Source organism: Alternaria metachromatica, assembly GCF_023757995.1.
Source record: "Alternaria metachromatica strain BMP 0045 chromosome Unknown scaffold_47, whole genome shotgun sequence".
NCBI classification, from domain to species: domain Eukaryota; kingdom Fungi; phylum Ascomycota; class Dothideomycetes; order Pleosporales; family Pleosporaceae; genus Alternaria; species Alternaria metachromatica.
In genome coordinates, this window is record NW_026055538.1 from 80,347 (window position 1) to 98,074 (window position 17,728).

The 17,728-nt window shown below is 54.1% G+C and overlaps 7 protein-coding genes across 7 annotated transcripts; 6 read left to right on the forward strand and 1 right to left on the reverse strand.

The window, feature by feature from the left end:
• Nucleotides 1-283: 283 nt before the first annotated feature.
• Nucleotides 284-1,824, forward strand: J4E83_010550 (uncharacterized protein; the record flags this gene model as incomplete). Its single annotated transcript, XM_049337431.1, has 4 exons — nucleotides 284-348; nucleotides 402-1,163; nucleotides 1,365-1,489; nucleotides 1,667-1,824. 4 exons carry the CDS (start codon nucleotides 284-286, stop codon nucleotides 1,822-1,824), a joined length of 1,110 nt encoding a protein of 369 aa, XP_049183415.1.
• Nucleotides 1,825-2,402: 578 nt separating this feature from the next.
• J4E83_010551 (uncharacterized protein) lies at nucleotides 2,403-3,362 on the forward strand (the record flags this gene model as incomplete). The annotated part of the gene is made up of 1 exon (XM_049337432.1): nucleotides 2,403-3,362. The coding sequence occupies one exon, from the start codon at nucleotides 2,403-2,405 to the stop codon at nucleotides 3,360-3,362; it is 960 nt and encodes a 319-aa protein (XP_049183416.1).
• Nucleotides 3,363-4,175: 813 nt separating this feature from the next.
• J4E83_010552 (uncharacterized protein) lies at nucleotides 4,176-6,049 on the forward strand (the record flags this gene model as incomplete). The annotated part of the gene is made up of 2 exons (XM_049337433.1): nucleotides 4,176-4,182; nucleotides 4,251-6,049. The coding sequence occupies 2 exons, from the start codon at nucleotides 4,176-4,178 to the stop codon at nucleotides 6,047-6,049; spliced, it is 1,806 nt and encodes a 601-aa protein (XP_049183417.1).
• Nucleotides 6,050-7,058: 1,009 nt separating this feature from the next.
• On the forward strand, nucleotides 7,059-9,161 carry HSP90 (heat shock protein 90; the record flags this gene model as incomplete). The annotated part of the gene is made up of 1 exon (XM_049337434.1): nucleotides 7,059-9,161. One exon carries the CDS (start codon nucleotides 7,059-7,061, stop codon nucleotides 9,159-9,161), a length of 2,103 nt encoding a protein of 700 aa, XP_049183418.1.
• Nucleotides 9,162-9,875: 714 nt separating this feature from the next.
• Nucleotides 9,876-11,413, forward strand: J4E83_010554 (uncharacterized protein; the record flags this gene model as incomplete). The annotated part of the gene is made up of 4 exons (XM_049337435.1): nucleotides 9,876-9,921; nucleotides 9,968-10,582; nucleotides 10,631-11,032; nucleotides 11,127-11,413. 4 exons carry the CDS (start codon nucleotides 9,876-9,878, stop codon nucleotides 11,411-11,413), a joined length of 1,350 nt encoding a protein of 449 aa, XP_049183419.1.
• Nucleotides 11,414-14,015: 2,602 nt separating this feature from the next.
• On the forward strand, nucleotides 14,016-14,729 carry J4E83_010555 (uncharacterized protein; the record flags this gene model as incomplete). The annotated part of the gene is made up of 3 exons (XM_049337436.1): nucleotides 14,016-14,336; nucleotides 14,381-14,388; nucleotides 14,585-14,729. 3 exons carry the CDS (start codon nucleotides 14,016-14,018, stop codon nucleotides 14,727-14,729), a joined length of 474 nt encoding a protein of 157 aa, XP_049183420.1.
• A 947-nt stretch (nucleotides 14,730-15,676) lies between these two features.
• J4E83_010556 (uncharacterized protein) lies at nucleotides 15,677-17,324 on the reverse strand (the record flags this gene model as incomplete). Its single annotated transcript, XM_049337437.1, has 4 exons — nucleotides 15,677-15,725; nucleotides 15,785-16,187; nucleotides 16,246-16,753; nucleotides 16,809-17,324. 4 exons carry the CDS (start codon nucleotides 17,322-17,324, stop codon nucleotides 15,677-15,679), a joined length of 1,476 nt encoding a protein of 491 aa, XP_049183421.1.
• Between the last annotated feature and the right edge of the window lie 404 nt (nucleotides 17,325-17,728).

Consider the following 17,728-nt stretch of genomic DNA (forward strand, 5'->3'; position numbering starts at 1 on the left):
ACAGTTGTGGTTGGTCAGAGTGCGCTGCATTGTCTTAATCTGGAAATATACAATAACCTTTGATTGCATCTGCAGGAAGCAAAATTGGGGAGTTCTGCACAGCCTGCCAATCATCGGGTTGTGCCTTTGATTGCAGGGAAGAACACAGTCAGCAAGTTGGAAGTTCGGTTGCAGTCCAATATAGGCTCAATGATACAGGTAGAGTACTTTCCTGCTACTTTGCGCTCAGTCCTAGACACATGCAAAAGAGCGTTGTTCATCTCAGCCTAGAGCTTTTCGCAATATGGCAGGAGCGCTCTCACTTGCAGCATCGGGTGGCTGGTTTGGTAATGACGGAAGCTGGTCGACGTGCGTCTCTCACACGTTGCGAAAGTGTCCCATGCTCGTGCTGACAATGATAGGTTCCTCGTTCATGTGGGAAGTCCACCACAGACATTCAACGTGTTGCCTGCAACACAAGCTGCAAACATCTGGCTTCCCATCGCTGATGAGTGTATGAGGCTGCAGAACGGCTCGGCTTCGTGTGGCAACTCTCGAGGTGTGACGCCTTTTCAACAACGTCCGAGTCCTGGGTTTCAAGCGAATATGTCGTCAACCTGGAAAACCATTGGCCTTTATGAACTCGGAATGGGAAGGATCCACGAAATCAACGGGAATGGCCTCCAAGGATTCGACAGTGTTGAACTGAACGACTTCACAATGGAGGGTCAGGCGATCACCGCCTATGCCTCACCCGGTTTCTGGATCGGTCAGATGGGACTATCGCCATTGCCACTGAACTTCTCAGAGACAATAAGCTCGCCATCTTTGATGTCAGCCCTCAAAGATGAGGGCCATATACCCAGTCTATCGTATGGATATCAAGCTGGTGCTTCGTATCGCAAAACCAGAATACCCGCCAGTCTCGTTCTCGGAGGATACGACCTGTCACGCTCGTCAGAACCCTTGACGGTCGACATCAATTCCGATCTGTCCAAAGCTCTTACAGTCGGACTCCAGGATATCATAGTGACCGATTCGCTGAACGGAACACTTTCGATGGTTGATAACGAACGGATACTAGCCCCGATCGATTCGTCCATTCCAGACATGTGGCTCCCCAAATCTGTTTGCGACCGCTTCGAATCTGCATTTGGCCTGGAGTATCATGAAAGGTCTGGGAGGTATGTCCTCACAGATTCGGCCAGGGATCGACTCCGGGAACTCAATCCCACCTTAGCGTTCACCATCGGTACCAACGCTGTCACGGGTGGCAACACTACCATAGTCCAACTTCCATACGCGGCCTTCGACTTGCAGGCAGGATATCCGATTTTTGCGAACGCGACGAACTATTTCCCGATTCGAAGAGCTGATAACGAAAGCCAGTATGCTATAGGCAGGGCGTTTCTACAAGAAGCCTACATCGGCGTTGACTTCGAGGCTGGCACATTCAATGTCAGCGCAGCAAAATGGGACGACGTAAAGCCTGAGATTGTAACGATCTCAGGTAAGGATAGTGATAACGGAGCGGCTAAGGAGCCAGGCCTCTCGGGTGGTATGATAGCTGGGATCGTCCTTGGCTGCGTGGCAGCGATGTTGATTTGCGCCGTATGTATATGGTCTGTGGTACGGAAATCCAGGCGGATGCGGGAGCCAGATACAGCGCTGGCAGCTGACAAGGGAGCGCACGACGCGCTGTATTCAACTCCACAGTTGGCTGGTATGGCTTTCCACGAGCTCCCCGCTAAGCACGGCGATAGCGAACTTTGGGAGGCAGAAATGATACCTGAACTGGGTAGTAATGAGTGTGCGCACGAATTGCATCCGGACTGCGTTCGGTGAGGGACGACTGGTGCCGGATGACGCCTGCCAAATGAGCGACGCGCCAATGACTAAGCACGCTAGCGCGTTAGCTTCCAAGGCTGTCGCGCCCCCGGAGCGCTCAACTGTACACCACCTTTCTCTCGACATGTCATTTCTCAAAGAACATTGGAACAGATAACCTCTTCTTTTCCCCACAGATCACGAGCAATCAGCGCACTTGTCAGCCTCGTATTGCATCATACATTCCTTTTTTACACTGTGGTCCACCGGAGAGGAGTGCGTAGGTCTCTCCTTTGCGCCTAATATATAAAAACTTCATTCAGTTGACCTATTGAAGCATGCGTAACCATCATGCGTAGTATTGGTACTACCTTCACGCTCGGTCAATCCCAACTGCTCCATGATTGGATAAGGCAACCTCGACTAAACACCCGTCTAGACTCTGTGAAATGACAGGAAGCGATGGATGAACACTATGCGGCAGGTTGCGACTCATCATAAGTCTTTCACAATACAACCTCTCCGACGGCATGTGAACAGAATCATTATTTTTCTCCTGATCAGCGCAGCCCGTCACACAGTCCCAACGCATAACAATGACCGTCGACCCACACACTCTCACGCTGTCCACCGCTCTCGAAGCTCGCTATTCGCCCTCTGGTGAGAAGTGTGCTATCTGCCAGGAGTCATTAGAGGACGCGCCTCCTGTCTACGATCCAGCAAATGAGCATACATCCGATACAGATGGTCAGGCTGACATGGAAGCAGTCGTTACGAAGGCCTGTGGCGACAAACACTTCTTCCACCGAATTTGCATCGAATCGTGGTGGAAGTCCGGTAACCCTCATCTAAACACTTGCCCTATCGATCGTACACTTTGCTACGGCGACGTACGTGTACCCCAGGAGCCTGTCAACCTTCCTACGTATACTACATTCCCAGGTCATGACCCACATGCACACGGTACCGTTCACCTAGGACGTCTTTCAGCTGATGATTTGAACTTCATTACCAGCGCACGAAACGAGGCATTCATCTCAATGCTCACTCCGCATCAGGTCATTACAATCGGTCCACTCGTGGGCAATCTGCTTGAAAGTGCAATCGAGACTGTGCAGAGACGTACATCGGAGCTTGCTAACGAAGTTACGATCGACTGCTACCTGGATGCTCGCGACCTTGCGGAAGGGCTGGCCACAGGTTACATCACGCGCGAAGATATAGATTTGGCCAACAGCATCGCCGAGAATATAATGATCACGGCTGTGAACCGTAGCATTGTGCCGGTTGGAGCGGGGGAAGGTGTGCAGGCTCCTTCCACTGCCGGTCCACATATTTCTGACGACATGTTTGGGCAAACGGTAAGAACTGGAGCCGACGAAGCCATTCCTAACCCCCAACGTGATCAACTCAGCCACAATGGTTCTGTGATTCACAGGACTGTACGCCTCCAGCTACAAATGCACGGGCCACAGCATTACCTTGATAGTATCACTCATATGGTTGGCTTCTTCGACGATGACCAAGATGATTCTGGTGGGGGTAACATGGGTTAGGATTCTGTTGACGAGGCTGGTGATACCATCAATGCCAGCTTCTTCGAACCTCACCATTGAGATCATTGTAGATAGGCAATGGCAAAAAGAGTATCCATGCGCCATACGTGTATCGTCTAGGTGAAGCTGAGTCGAACTGTGAAATCGTCTCCAAGGCACCCCGACGTCTACGTCGCTTTCTACAAGCGTGCGCCTTGCCACAAATACTAGCCACCGTACCCCTGAGATTTTCCGGATTTATCCATCGGCTCTTATACCAGGTAGAAAGGGAGGTTAATAGCAACAAGGCAAGCCGGTGGGGAACATGCGCAGTTCACACACGGCTCGACTCGAGCTGACAACCCCACCCCGCCACCGCATGCGGCAAAGCGCCAGATCCCGCTCAGGATGGCTGGCTAGCCTCCCAAATAATCTCAGCACGTCACGAGCACGAAAGCAACGCAAGCACGGTATTCTAAGCCCGCAAGTGAAATCGCAAAGATCTCCGACTATTTCCATCTCTTGCAGCTCCGATGGCCATGGCCCCTTGGATATGTCTCCACTGAAGCGTCCGAGTGAGGATGCGGAGCATGAGGATGGGCGCCGACCTGCACCACGAACGCCGAGGATTAGAGCTTGTAAGTTCATGGACCGCGCCCCACTTCATTATTGCTTCTCTTTTTTTTTTCTTACAATGTGTTGTTGTAGGTGCGGAGTGTAAAAGACACAAGATCAAATGTGAGCCTGTCGACAATGAAGCGAAATGCGCAAAGTGTTTGCGCAGCGGGACGGAATGCGTTCCTTATAATTTGAATCAACGGCTTTTGGATGAAGATGCGGCGTAGGTCAATGTCACACGTGCTCTCTTTACCATCGCTAAGTTCTTCAGTTGGAAATCAAATGCGACAGCCGAGTTGTCGCAGCTGCGCTCTGCGGTGCAGCGTCTGCTGCAGCACAACAAACTGCCCGGCTTGGATAGTCCAGTTAGTCAAGACACGCCGCCGCATTCAGCAGGACGTACCATGACCATCAGCCCGACAAACGTCATGTCGGAGAGCGGACATGCGACGTTCGTTGTTCCGCCGCCCATGGATATGACGAGAGATACCTCTGTCGAACGCGAGTCTGGAGAAGAGTCTGGCTTGGTGACAGCGCCCATGAAGAGTTTATACGACCTTACCCGGATCCGGAACCTTCGGAGTAGCGTGCGATGGAAGCCCAATTCCAACTCTGTGGAGGAGGACTTCATAGCTCAAGGCATTGTGTCGTTACCGGAAGCTGAGGACCTGTTCAGACGGTATATGCAGGACATTCGGCTTTATCTCTGGGCTGGTGTACTTTTCCCGTATGACTCTCTCGATGCAGTCCGTCGCCAGTCCACTCTTCTCACTGCGGCTGTGCTCACCATCTCCGCACTACACACGCCTGGTCGAGACGAAGCATTGCAGAAATGTTACAACATCTTCGTTTCATTAGTCTACAGTGCCTTTCTCGCTCGGCCTCAGAATCTGGATGACATCCGCGCGCTGGCTCTTGCCGCTTTCTATCTCTCGAATTTGAGCTGGAAGTTGGCCGGCCTGGCTGTGAGGAACGCCGTGGAGATGAATCTGCATATGTCGTACCAGAAGCTGATGCGAGGGCATGAGGACCAGCGCGATAACGTGCGTCTATGGTACGCATTGTATGTCTGCGACAAACAGTTCAGCATCGCATACGGGCGACCATCTATCGTCCACGAAGACATTGCCATCAAGAACATTGAGAATTTCCTCGACAGTCCCAAAACGACCCCAGGAGATATCAGACTGGGAGCTCAAGTTACTTTGTTCAAGATCCTGACAGAAGCATACATTGCCTACGGCAGCGATCCAGAGCAACCGCTTACAGAACCCGACTTTCAACAGCTCCGCCTCTTCAACTTCGCCATCGAACAATGGCGGCTCGCATGGCAAGCCCGATCCGCCGACAGCCCATCCATCGGATCCTACCCATCGAAAGGCGTGGTACTATACTACCACTTCGCCCGATTCCAACTGAATTCCCTCGCGCTGCGTGCTCTCCCACCACCCAGCGCAGCCACATCGGAATCACTCTCCTACGACCGCCGCGAAGCAGCCAACATCGCCATTACAGCCGCAACCAGCACCCTCACCCTAATCTTCGAGGAGCCTGATCTGCGCAAGGCCATGACAGCAGTACCCATCTTCACGCACACCATGGTCGCTTTCTGCGCTACTTTCCTGTTGAAAATGGCAAAGACCTGGGGTGGCATGGCACAAGTGCAATCGCCAGAGTGGGCAACCGAACCCGTTGGTCTAGGTCTCAACTTTAACATTAACCAAGTCCTATCCTTATCGCGGCGCTCCTCTTCTTTTCTCGCGAAGGTGGCGGAGAATCTGAACGAGAAACATATCACTACGCATATCGTGCAAGGTATCAATGATCTGTTGAAACGACTGGATGTTGCGGGTACGCCGTCGGGGTCTGTGACCCAGGGAGGCTTTCCGGCTGCTTCGCCTGCTGCCACGACTGTGTTTGATCCTGTCAAAGCGGCTACGGCGCGCAATGATGAGGGTGTGGATGTGACGGCGGGGAATGAGTATAACATGTATGATTTGATTGGTTCTTATGGGTTTGGGTTTGACGAGACGTTTTTGGGTCAGGTTGCGCCTACGAACTTGGATTTCTGGCAGACGGAGCCTTTTTGATGGGCGGTATGTATTCGTAATTCGGAAGGGAAACCCTCTCGCCCTATGTTCCAATGCACTTGAGGGTCTTGGGATCCTTGTGACAATAGACTCCACACCTACCTTTACATTATATCACTCTTGAGGTTGTAGCCCAGCCAGGTTTGGCGCTCCTGATTATTCCTACGTCACACCTCCACTCAGCCGACACCTCGCATCCAATGTTGTTATTCGAACGTGGTAAAAGGCGGCGGTATTGGGTGGTGAAGGTGAGCGCGCGGAGCTTGCTGGGAACTCGGGCGTCGGCAATGGTGATGTTTGGCGAAACGAGCTGCAGTTTGCTACGTCGATGGGATAGGCAGCAGCAGCGATTGCTATGGCGGAGCGGGTATGTAGGCAGCTACACAAGTTTAGCTATGCGCAAGGCTGGACAAGGCTGCTCGAGGCTGAGGCCGATGCTCTGAGCTTCCGCGCGCGCTCGTGAGGGGAAGCTGCGACGGCCGCCGGGGAAGCTCGTGCTCTCCATCGAGACGGTGACAATAATAGCAACGAGGTTTCTAGAAGGATATTATGCGGTGTCGCCGGCGAGACAAGCATCGTGTGAGTGCATCGACAACGTCGCGATTGTTCTGCCCCTCGCTACTAGGCGTTGCCGGGGAAGGCGCGTTTGGCGGTGAGGCGCAATTGGAAGGCGCGCCCCACCGTGATTGGCTTAGCCGCAGCCTTCTCTGCGTTTCTGCCGCTCTGTCTAGAAGATTCTCGAGCTCCACCAAAGACTATATCAGCCCCAAACTCGACTCCTCCCACTACTTTTTCTTCATCGAATTGCTCTCTCCCACTGCCACTACACAGACATCGACGTCGCTCTGCTTGCTCTTACCCACGCGCATTAGAAGAGCTCAGCAACCGAACTACCCCGCCTAACTGTACGTCTTCCCCACACTCGCCCACTCGCCTGTCACGTCAGCCTAGTACCATTGAGCCCGGACTGACTCTTCTCCCACAGCTCAACACCCACACAACCGCCACCATGTCTGGGGAGACCTTCGAGTTCCAGGCTGAGATCTCTCAGCTGCTCGGCCTCATCATCAACACCGTCTACTCAAACAAGGAGATCTTCCTGCGAGAACTCATCTCCAACGCCTCCGACGCCCTCGACAAGATCCGATATGAAGCCCTCTCAGACCCAAGCAAGCTCGACAGCGGCAAGGATCTCCGCATCGACATCATCCCCAACAAGGAAGCCAAGACCCTCACCATCCAAGATAGCGGTATCGGTATGACCAAGGCCGACCTCATCAACAACCTGGGTACGATCGCCCGCTCAGGCACAAAGCAGTTCATGGAGGCGCTGTCAGCCGGTGCCGACATCTCCATGATTGGTCAATTCGGTGTTGGTTTCTACTCCGCATACCTCGTCGCCGACCGCGTCACCGTCGTCTCCAAGAACAACGATGACGAGCAGTACGTCTGGGAGTCCAGCGCCGGTGGCACCTTCAAGATCACTGAGGACACCGAGGGCGAGCAGATCGGCCGCGGCACCAAGATCATCCTCCACCTCAAGGATGAGCAGATGGACTACCTCAACGAGTCCAAGATCAAGGAGGTCGTCAAGAAGCACTCCGAGTTCATCTCATACCCCATCTACCTTCACGTCCTGAAGGAGACCGAGAAGGAGGTCGAGGATGAGGACGCCGCCGAGGAGACCACCGAGGGCGACGACAACAAGCCCAAGGTCGAGGAGGTCGACGACGACGAGGAGAAGAAGGAGAAGAAGACCAAGAAGGTCAAGGAGTCCAAGATCGAGGAGGAGGAGCTCAACAAGCAGAAGCCCATCTGGACTCGCAACCCTCAGGACATCACCACCGAGGAGTACGCCTCATTCTACAAGTCCCTCTCCAACGACTGGGAGGACCACCTTGCCGTCAAGCACTTCTCCGTTGAGGGTCAGCTCGAGTTCCGTGCCATCCTCTTCGTTCCCAAGCGCGCTCCCTTCGACCTGTTCGAGACCAAGAAGACCAAGAACAACATCAAGCTCTACGTCCGCCGTGTCTTCATCACCGACGACGCCACCGACCTGATCCCCGAGTGGCTCAGCTTCGTCAAGGGTGTCGTCGACTCTGAGGACCTTCCCCTCAACCTGTCCCGTGAGACCCTCCAGCAGAACAAGATCATGAAGGTCATCCGCAAGAACATCGTCAAGAAGACCCTCGAGCTCTTCAACGAGATCGCCGAGGACCGTGAGCAGTTCGACAAGTTCTACTCTGCCTTCGGCAAGAACATCAAGCTCGGTATTCACGAGGACTCGCAGAACCGCGCTTCCCTCGCCAAGCTGCTCCGCTTCAACTCCACCAAGTCTGGTGAGGAGCAGACCTCGCTTACCGACTACGTCACCCGCATGCCTGAGCACCAGAAGCAGATGTACTACATCACTGGCGAGTCGCTCAAGGCTGTCCAGAAGTCGCCCTTCCTCGACACCCTCAAGGACAAGGGCTTCGAGGTTCTCTTCCTTGTTGACCCCATTGACGAGTACGCCATGACTCAGCTCAAGGAGTTCGACGGCAAGAAGCTCGTCGACATCACCAAGGACTTCGAGCTTGAGGAGTCCGAGGAGGAGAAGAAGGAGCGTGAGGCCGAGGAGAAGGAGTTCGAGGGTCTCGCCAAGAGCCTCAAGACTGTCCTCGGTGACAAGGTCGAGAAGGTTGTCGTCTCCCACAAGCTTGTCGGCTCACCTTGCGCTATCCGTACCGGCCAGTTCGGTTGGTCAGCCAACATGGAGCGTATCATGAAGGCCCAAGCTCTCCGTGACACATCCATGAGCTCGTACATGTCTTCCAAGAAGACTTTCGAGATCTCGCCCAAGTCCGCCATCATCAAGGAGCTGAAGCGCAAGGTCGAGGCCGATGGTGAGGATGACCGCACCGTCAAGTCCATCACCCTGCTTCTCTTCGAGACCTCGCTCCTTGTCTCTGGCTTCACCATTGACGAGCCCGTCCAGTACGCCGAGCGCATCCACAAGCTTGTCTCCCTCGGCCTGAACGTCGACGAGGAGGTCGAGACCGAGCAAGAGAAGACCGAAGCTGCCGAGGCACCCGCAGCGGCTGGCGAGAGCGCCATGGAGGAGGTCGACTAAGCGCATCGCCCGTCTTGACTGGTTTTGAAAAGTTTGGTCGGCGCTCTGATATCCCTTTCATGTGTCATGGCTTTCTTTCACTTTCTACACCTCACTTGCATGGTACACGAAGCTTAATCTTCGATGGCGTCTTAGAGTGGTGGTACTTTATGCATCACGAGTAATGGATATCCCGAAATGTATCTTACGTAGACTTGCCTCTGGGTAGTTTTCATGAATGATGAAATGTTCAAACAATCTTGACTGTGCTTTTGATGTGGCTTTTGCTTTTGTGGTGTTGATGCATGGCCTTTATGGTCAACGGGGCTGGGCATCGTCCACCGTACCAGCTAGCCATCGACGGTTCAAATCTACTCGCGTTCTTCCGTCATCTCTCACTAGCTTTGCGCTCTGTTTGAAAGATGTCAGATTTGACAGATGCCAGTTTGGTGTTGCGACGCATCTCACAACGTCAGGGTCCAACCCATGCAACGGCGATCGTCCCGTGTCCGAAAAACAGGAATCTCCACAAGCCTGGGCCGTTTCGTACCTCCACAACAGCAGGGATGAGAGGCGTGCATGACGTATGACGGAGCCGCGTTCAAGATGTCTAGAACGCGGTTTCTTGGTACAGGACCATAGACTACTAGATTCTGCCCTCCCTTTTCGCTGTCATTACGATACTTTGACGTTCCAGCACCAACTTCCTGAAGCTTACGTTGTTGTTATTTCGATATGTCGGCCGTAGACCAACTCAAGCAGCAGAATGCTGCGCTGCAATGTATGTTGGTAGATGATGTAAAGGACGGGGGCTAATGCGCGCTCAGCAAGTGTTGGAAACATTTCCAAAGTCGCTGGATCGACCGCGACGAAGCCGGCTTCTACGACTCCGGCAAAGACAGCGACGTCGGCTAGTAAAGCTACCCCTGTGAAGAAGCCTGTTGCGACAGCTACGGATACCGCAGGATCAGCTGCTGCGCCAGTAAAGAGAGTACCGAGGAAGCTCAATGCAACGGGCGCGTCGGCTTCAACGCCAGTAAAGACCACGCCTGTGAAAGCGACCCCAGCAGCATCTTCAACACCAGTAAAGAAGCCCGCAACCGCTGCTTCAGCAAGCAAGCCCGCCTCTACCACCACACCCGTAAAGAAGACGCCCGTCACCACAGGCAAAACACCCGTCAGCGAAGCCTCCAAGCCCGCCCGCCAACGCACCCCCCTCGGCACCACGAAGCCGCTGCCCATACGCAAGAACCCCACAACCGGTGCCGCGCAATCGCAGCCCGCAAGCGCAGTCAGCAAGGCGCCCGTGAAGAAGACAACAACTGCCGCAGCATCATCTCCCGTTGCAAAGACCACTCCGGCAGCGAAAGCAAGCCCCGTCAAGCGCACACCCACCAAGGTAAACCCCGACGGCACAGCGCCCACCAAAGTAAACATCGACGGTACCTACCCAACCCCTCTTGACGTAATCTTAGCTCATCCCGCTCCAGGCCAACCTACTCCTCAGTCTACCATTGCTACCGCGAAGAAACAGCCGGGTATCGTGGGTAAAAGTGTTAATACGGCTACGGGCACGCTGAATAAGACTGTTGGGACGACGACGGGTGGTTTGAACACCGTTACCGATAGTGCTACTACGGGGCTTAATAGCACCGTCAATGGCGTGACGGGGTACGCGGGCAAGGGCCTGGATAAGTTGCCAGGTGGTGTGGGAAAGCCGGTCAAGCATGTAACTGATAATGTGGGTAAGACGGCGACGGGCGCGGTGGATAACGCGTATTACACTGTTGGGTCTGCGACCAAGGGGCTGCAGGGCACGGTTAGTAAGACGACGGGGGCGATTGGTAGGGGTGATGCGAAGGGGACTGTTGCTGGGGCGAGCAGTGGTGTTGGTATGTTCTCCTTTTTCCCATCTCATCTCTAACACATCTTCGTCGATATGCACTTGTTACATACGTCTGAACGCCCCTACTAACACCACCACAGGCAACACAGTAACAGGCGTAGGCAAAGGCGTCGGCAACACCGTCGGCGACGGGCTCGCAGGCCTAGGCAACACTGTCGGCGGCCCTGTCGGCGGCGTCGTCGGCAACGTAGGCAAAGGTGCTAACAACGCTGTTGGCGGCATCACCAGCGGCGTCGGCGATGGCGTTAGTAAGCTCGGCAAGGGCGATGTGATTGGTGGTGTGGGCAGTACACTGGGTGGTGTAGGAAAGGGTGTGGGTGGCCTGCTGGGCGGCATCACGGGGTATGGAGAGGATAAGGAGAAATGAAGGTGCAAGGTTGAGAGGTGGTTGGCGGGGGTTGAGGAGCGTGATGAGGAGGATGAGGGTGTGGAGGAGTTGGGGGAGGGGCAGGAAGAGAAAACCAAAGAAGAAGACGCCAGAGAGGGCGATGGTGTGCGGGAAGAAGGAGGAGAAGGGGAAGAAGCGAATGTGAAGGCTGATGTTGTCGAGGAGGAGGGGTTGAAAGCAGATTCCGTGCATGGCGGAGGGGATAGGGATAGTAAGGAAACCTGATATTATCGCACGTATGTATGTCTATGTAAATTGTTATCCTCATTACTTTTAGCTTACCGACATCTCCTCTACGTCTTCCCAAAGCTGTCTGATGCTCTCTCTCCGTTTCGAGCGGGAAGGTATGCAGGCGCATATCCCCTATCTCACAATAGAACCCAACGCCATATTCCTAACCCACCGGCAGAAACGGCGTTGTGTTGCACAGCCTAACTAACGCTCGCCCGTCCCTCGCTTGGAAACAAGCCACAACTGGCACGAAACCTCGCGCTGATCACTTTGGAGAAATAACGCCGAATCCGCTCCTTCTGCGGTGGCATATATTATACGCGGTATACGGTGGTGCGGGACTGGGTTTGGGACCTGAGTTCGGGGGGTGGTTTTGTTTTGATGGGATTCGATGGAGGGGGTGTAGTTGGGTCTTGAGAATAAGGGGATGGGATGAGATGTTGGGGAAAGGGTGGAAGTGATGATGCGGTTGGTGGTATGGGAGGAGGGCAAGGGAGAATGAGGGGGAGCTACCCGTGGATATAAGGGCTAGTGGAACGCTTTGTGAGGCATTTTGCGGTAGACTTGCAAGTCTATACCACGTTGCCATGTTCAAGTCGTATGCACCGTATGTGAAAAAGGTCGCTGGTACTTAATCATCCACGCTACCTAGGTATCTCACCCTACCTAGGTAACCCAACGAATTACCAAGCTCCCCATCCGGTTACCCAACGGCCCTTCCCAGCACGCCTAACACACCGGGCTTGGTCAAGAAATTGAACCACAAACCTGCGCCTCTTTTTGCGTCGTCACCTCAGCCACTAACCCAGCACCACGATCGGCGCTTGCCCGCTAGCCATCTCGTGTTCCCAAACGCACTCACCCAGAATTGTAATTATTCGCGAACTGGACTTTCGGAGTCTACGCCGGTCCGCGGTGTTATGGGACGCAGGTCTAAATGGCCCGATATACGCTGCGGGGGCTGTGATAGGTAGGTAAGGGTCGGTTTCGAAACTCATTAGGCTTTCGGGAGGCACGTTGCGTCCGGACAGGGAGGGGGGATGAGGGATTTTGAAGGGCTGCATGGTCTGAGAGCCGGGAATATCGTGGCTTGCGCGTCAGGGTTTGTGGAGGGATAAGCTTTTTGAGAAGGCTTGGTATCGTTTTGACAGGTGTCTAGGAAAGCTTGGTATCATGGCTGGTGACGATCGGGGAGTCGTCTGCTCCTATCAGCTTGGAGATGGAACTTTTTGATTAGGCGATTTGCTGCTTAGCTTGCATACATGGGCATATCTGCACCACTTTGCTTTCGTGGCATCGGTTGCACGCAGCAAACAATCCCCCTCGAGCAAGACATCAGGCAACATCTCACGACACGACACACTCAGCCAGCTGTTCCCTGCTTTGACACTGTAGCACGATGCCCAGGGCCCCCCAAACCACTCTCGTAACCTTCCAGATTGGTTTCGCGCATCATCAGCCCTTTTTAACGCCAGCGCGTCGATTCAAGCCACAAGCACAGACGCGCAGAGCGCACGCACTAACCCCATCGCAGCCGTAAACCAGTCGATCAGGGACCAATCCGCCTACCTCCCTCGCAACGTGCGCGGAAACGTGTGGCTGAGCTAGGCAATTATCACCGGCACTATCCTCCTCTCACGAAACGTGTGGAACAATAGCGCGTGCGACGACACCGTACCGGTGTTCCTTCTGGAGACGGTCTTGAGAAGCTGGAAATGTGACTATCGGAACTATTGGCTCGCCGGAGCCGGCGTATAGGATGACCACCGTTTCCGGGCGGCCGCTCATGCAGCGTGAAATCTGTCGTGTGAGACTTGATTATGTGCCTGGGAAAGTCAAGATCGCTGCAAGGATGTCGTGTGATATTCACTCACGCATCTGGGCCCCCCAGTTAAGTTACCGAGGTTTAGCGCCACGCGAGGGTGAATGCAAGCTTGCGCATACATGCCCTGGTTCCAACGCTCATACCCACGCTTGTTTCGAACGGGTTCATAAGCCACTTCTGTCGCTCCCCTCGACTGCACATGTGGCTCACGACGATTGTTACTTCGAGGTACGCAGATATTTCATTGGTAAGTTGGTGATTGAGGGTGTTGTCTGTTCGCTTAATCAAGAGGAGCAGATATACGATAGTGAGGGCTGCGCTAACGAGGGTCTAGATTGCTGCGCATAGCTCTTGGACCATATTACCTCCATCCCAAAGCAGCAGGTTGACTCTATATCGTGAGGTTTCTCCGCTCCGCCGCTGCGAATCCAGAGTCGTTGGGTTCCTCCGTTTCGCCCAAATTCAACGCCTGCGATTTCAACCGCAGCAACGATCCAAGCTGCCAAACACACAACTACGCCAACCATGTCGTCCAACCGACGAATCCCCCTCCTTCTCACCATCATGGCCCTCACCAGCGCATCTCTTGCCGCCCCCACACAACCTGACCCTACACCCCAACTAGAAGACCTCCAATGCCGCTGCCTCACCTTCTCCACCAGCCGCACCCCAACCCCATGTTCCTACCAAGAGCTCCTAACCCTCGACTGGGAAGCCGCCTTCTCCCTCTCCATCACCAACGCGCTGCCCATCCAATTCGCCAGCCAAACCACCATGGACACCTTACTCGCCATTCCCAAGCCCCTCCCGCTTAACCTGCTGCAGAGTATGCATGAGGGAGGGGAGGTTAGTCCCTTGGATCCGAGCAGCGGGGTGACGAGTGAGAACAGAGTTGTCTGTGGGTTTGGACAAGAGGTTGATGGGGTGAGTGGGAGGGGGAGGGGAGGCGTCGAGCAGGAGGTGCATTATGTGGGGACGGTGCTGGGGCTGTTCATGTTGGCTACGATGGTTTGGGTTGCGGGGGAGTGGGTGTGGATGAGGTGGGTTGCTGACAGCTTCCGGGAAAGAGACGCACATACTAATATCTGGCATAGGTTCTTCTCGAGGACTGGAGCTATCATGCTGGAGGGCGATGAAAAGGCTCTAAGAGCCGAGTTCGACGCTCTGACTGCTGAGGTCGAGGCCCTGACCGCTGAAGTCAAGGCTGAGACGAGGAGATTGCCTACCGATTACTCTTGAGGGGAGTCGACGTGATCGACTACCTGATTTGACGACACGGTGGCATCGGCATGTTCATTACGGGATTCCCATCGAAGCGGCGGCCTTACGGCACTCACACCCCTCCCTATCAGAAGCAAGACCACGGCCGAGAAACGCTCGACCGAGCTCCTTACTACCCACCCACACCTACCATCAGCTATCGTCCCGGACAGGCGTATCCCTGGAACATCATCATCCGCACTGCCCTTTCTGAACTCTACTTTCGACGCTGGAGAGGCAAACACAGCGCAGTGACCCCTCCCAGACCATCCAGGAGGTTTTGTTATCTGTCTCTACACACACACGCTCCTGCACTCTGCATCGCGCTATCCCGCACTTCGTCCACCTTCATGGGGACTGTTGAGAGACATAGGCCAACACCACACACACACGGTGGCTGAGGCCCAGAGGAACAATCAGCCTCGTTGCAACAACCAGGCGGGGAATGCATATAGGGGCTCTGGGATTAGTACTGACGGTCTACGAGATCTTGTATCAATAACAAAACGTTACATGTATACAACTCCCTTTTTCACGTGTCTGCACTCCTTTCAAGTGTGAGATGTCTTTTACCATGTGTCGCAGATTCAACAGCTCTGAAACGGTACTGTAGCCGTGTGTATCACGTCATAAGACTATCACATAAGATACACGCCGATAAGTTCAGATCTCATGCGTGTGAACTAGTCATGTTTGAACCAAAGCTATATTACGCATCACTCTACATAGTATCGTAACTAGTTAACATCGCTTTTACTTCCCTCTTCTAAAACCCCCATCGGCCAAGCAAGTAAACAAAATTCGCAAACGCGAAAGGGGTATAAACGCTCTCAAATAGCTATCCCGCCTATACTCCAGAAGATGTAACAGCGGCCAAACAAGGTCAGCTGCTATGTAAGTATGCGAGCGAGTTTGAGACATCAAGCTCAATGCGCCGATTCCGGGTACGAGAGTTGGATTTTGGGTTCGTAAAGCCTGCCAGATGTGTTAGCCCTGCAAATCTTCACTCTTTGCCCGAGTCCGAGGCAACTTACATGAACGTCTCATACCTTACCCCCCTCCTCCTCACCCTATTCCTCTCTTTCGCCATCCCATCCTCACCACTCCCAGCAAACAACACGGGTTCCCAATCGACAACATCCCTCCACCTCTTCATGAGCTTCCGCCAATAACACGCTTCGGCCGCTTGCGTCAGATATCTTTCCCTGAAAACTTGCACCGAGTTATCTGCTATGCGCTTCGCCTTTTCAGGGTGGTCGAGCAGGTCTTCCATAGCGGATGCTAAATCGGAAAAGTCGCGTTCGACCTCGACGAAGTTCTGGTTGGAGCCGTTGGAGCGGAAGAGGTAGTGGTGGTGTTGTATCCATTGGAGTTTGTGCGAGACGATTACTGAGCGGCAGAGTTGGCGGTATTTGAGGGAGCCGGAGTAGGAACGTCCTAGATGGTGTTGTTAGTCTCCGTCGAGTCAAGCTTGATAATGTCAGGGCTGTAGTACCTTCGGCGTGAGCAATGAACATGTAATTACACTGATCCACCGGGCCCAGAAACTGCTCTTTGAAATTTGGATCCGTCCACTTGAGTTGGCCAACGTCACTCCATGGCTTGCCCTTTGCTGCATCGAGAAGCGCTCTCCGCAGCTTAGGCGCGAAAGTAATTTTGCCTCTCCAGACTAGCTTCTCGATCTTTTGGTCCCACGACTCGACGGCTTCCCGTTGTACTGCTTCTTGAGCGACTTCGTCCAGTGTGCCCAGCGCGGGCATGTCCCAGCTCCAAAACCCAAAGTCAGGTATCAGCCAGAGGTTGTGGTCTTGGACGCGGCGGGTGAGGGACCATATCGGTTTGTGGGGTTGCGCAGGGAGGTCCTCTACGGAGAAGACGAATTCGATGTTTGGGATATCGGCGGTTGAGGGGGCGGCGAGAACGGCGCGGTATATGGCGCTGAGAGTTGCAATGGCTTTTTGGCGGTTGACGTTATCGACCATGTGAGTCTCGAGGATGTAGAGCTGTTGTACGTTAGCATGCGCTCAGCACTTGCCAATTGTCCTGGACTCAACAAACCTCTCTATCATAAACCATAGCCCTCACCATCCCCTTCGTAAGCTCGAAGCTATTGAGATCCGCCTGCGTCACCTTACCCCAGCGACTCCGCACCTTGACCGCACGCTCAATATCCTCATATTGCCCCGGAAAAGCGCTGTCGCACTGCGCCTCATCAAGCCCATAATTATTCTTATCCCTTGGATACGTAAAAGTCCACAGCCCATGTTCTTCCAACTCGGTCGCATTAGTCGTGAGAATAGCCTGGTTTGCAGCGCAATCGAGACAAGTGTCGCAGGAGAACGTCGTACTGAACTCGCATAAGCAGCGGCCGGCGGGCATGTACTCTTTGACCAGCGGGGGCAAAGACGGGTTCTGTGTGCGCGTGCCGTAGAGAATGGTGCAGATGATGAGGAAGAGCAGGGCGCATGCCGAGACGAAAAAGAAGGAGAGGACTTCTCCGCCAGTCGGACAGCGGCGACGGTATACAGTCTTGTCCTTCCGCTCCTCCACTATCCACATCTTCTTCATGAGCATGGGTGCTAGCGGGATCCGGGCGACGTGAACCGGAGCGACGATGGGGGGTGCGGGTAGCGTGGACACGCGAGCGAAGTCGGTCGCGCGTGTCTATATTATCGAAATTGGGGAGCTTCGGAGCGTGGCTGGAGGCGACATGGATGGCGACACTACCAATATGAATATGTACAAGTGAAAGGGAAGCGAAGCGCTATGACGGCGTCGACGAGGAACGAGGGTCGGCACGCGACTGGCAGAGGTGAAGGGTTCCAAAGACGGTTGTGGAAAAAGAAGAGGGGCGGCGATGGGGACAGCCGGCGGGAGGAATGACGATAGACGCTTCACGGTGGAGTTGGCATGGTGATGGACAAGACGGGTTGCCCCCAATGGGAGATACGGTGAGGGCGTTGCGGAGTGCAGTGCGC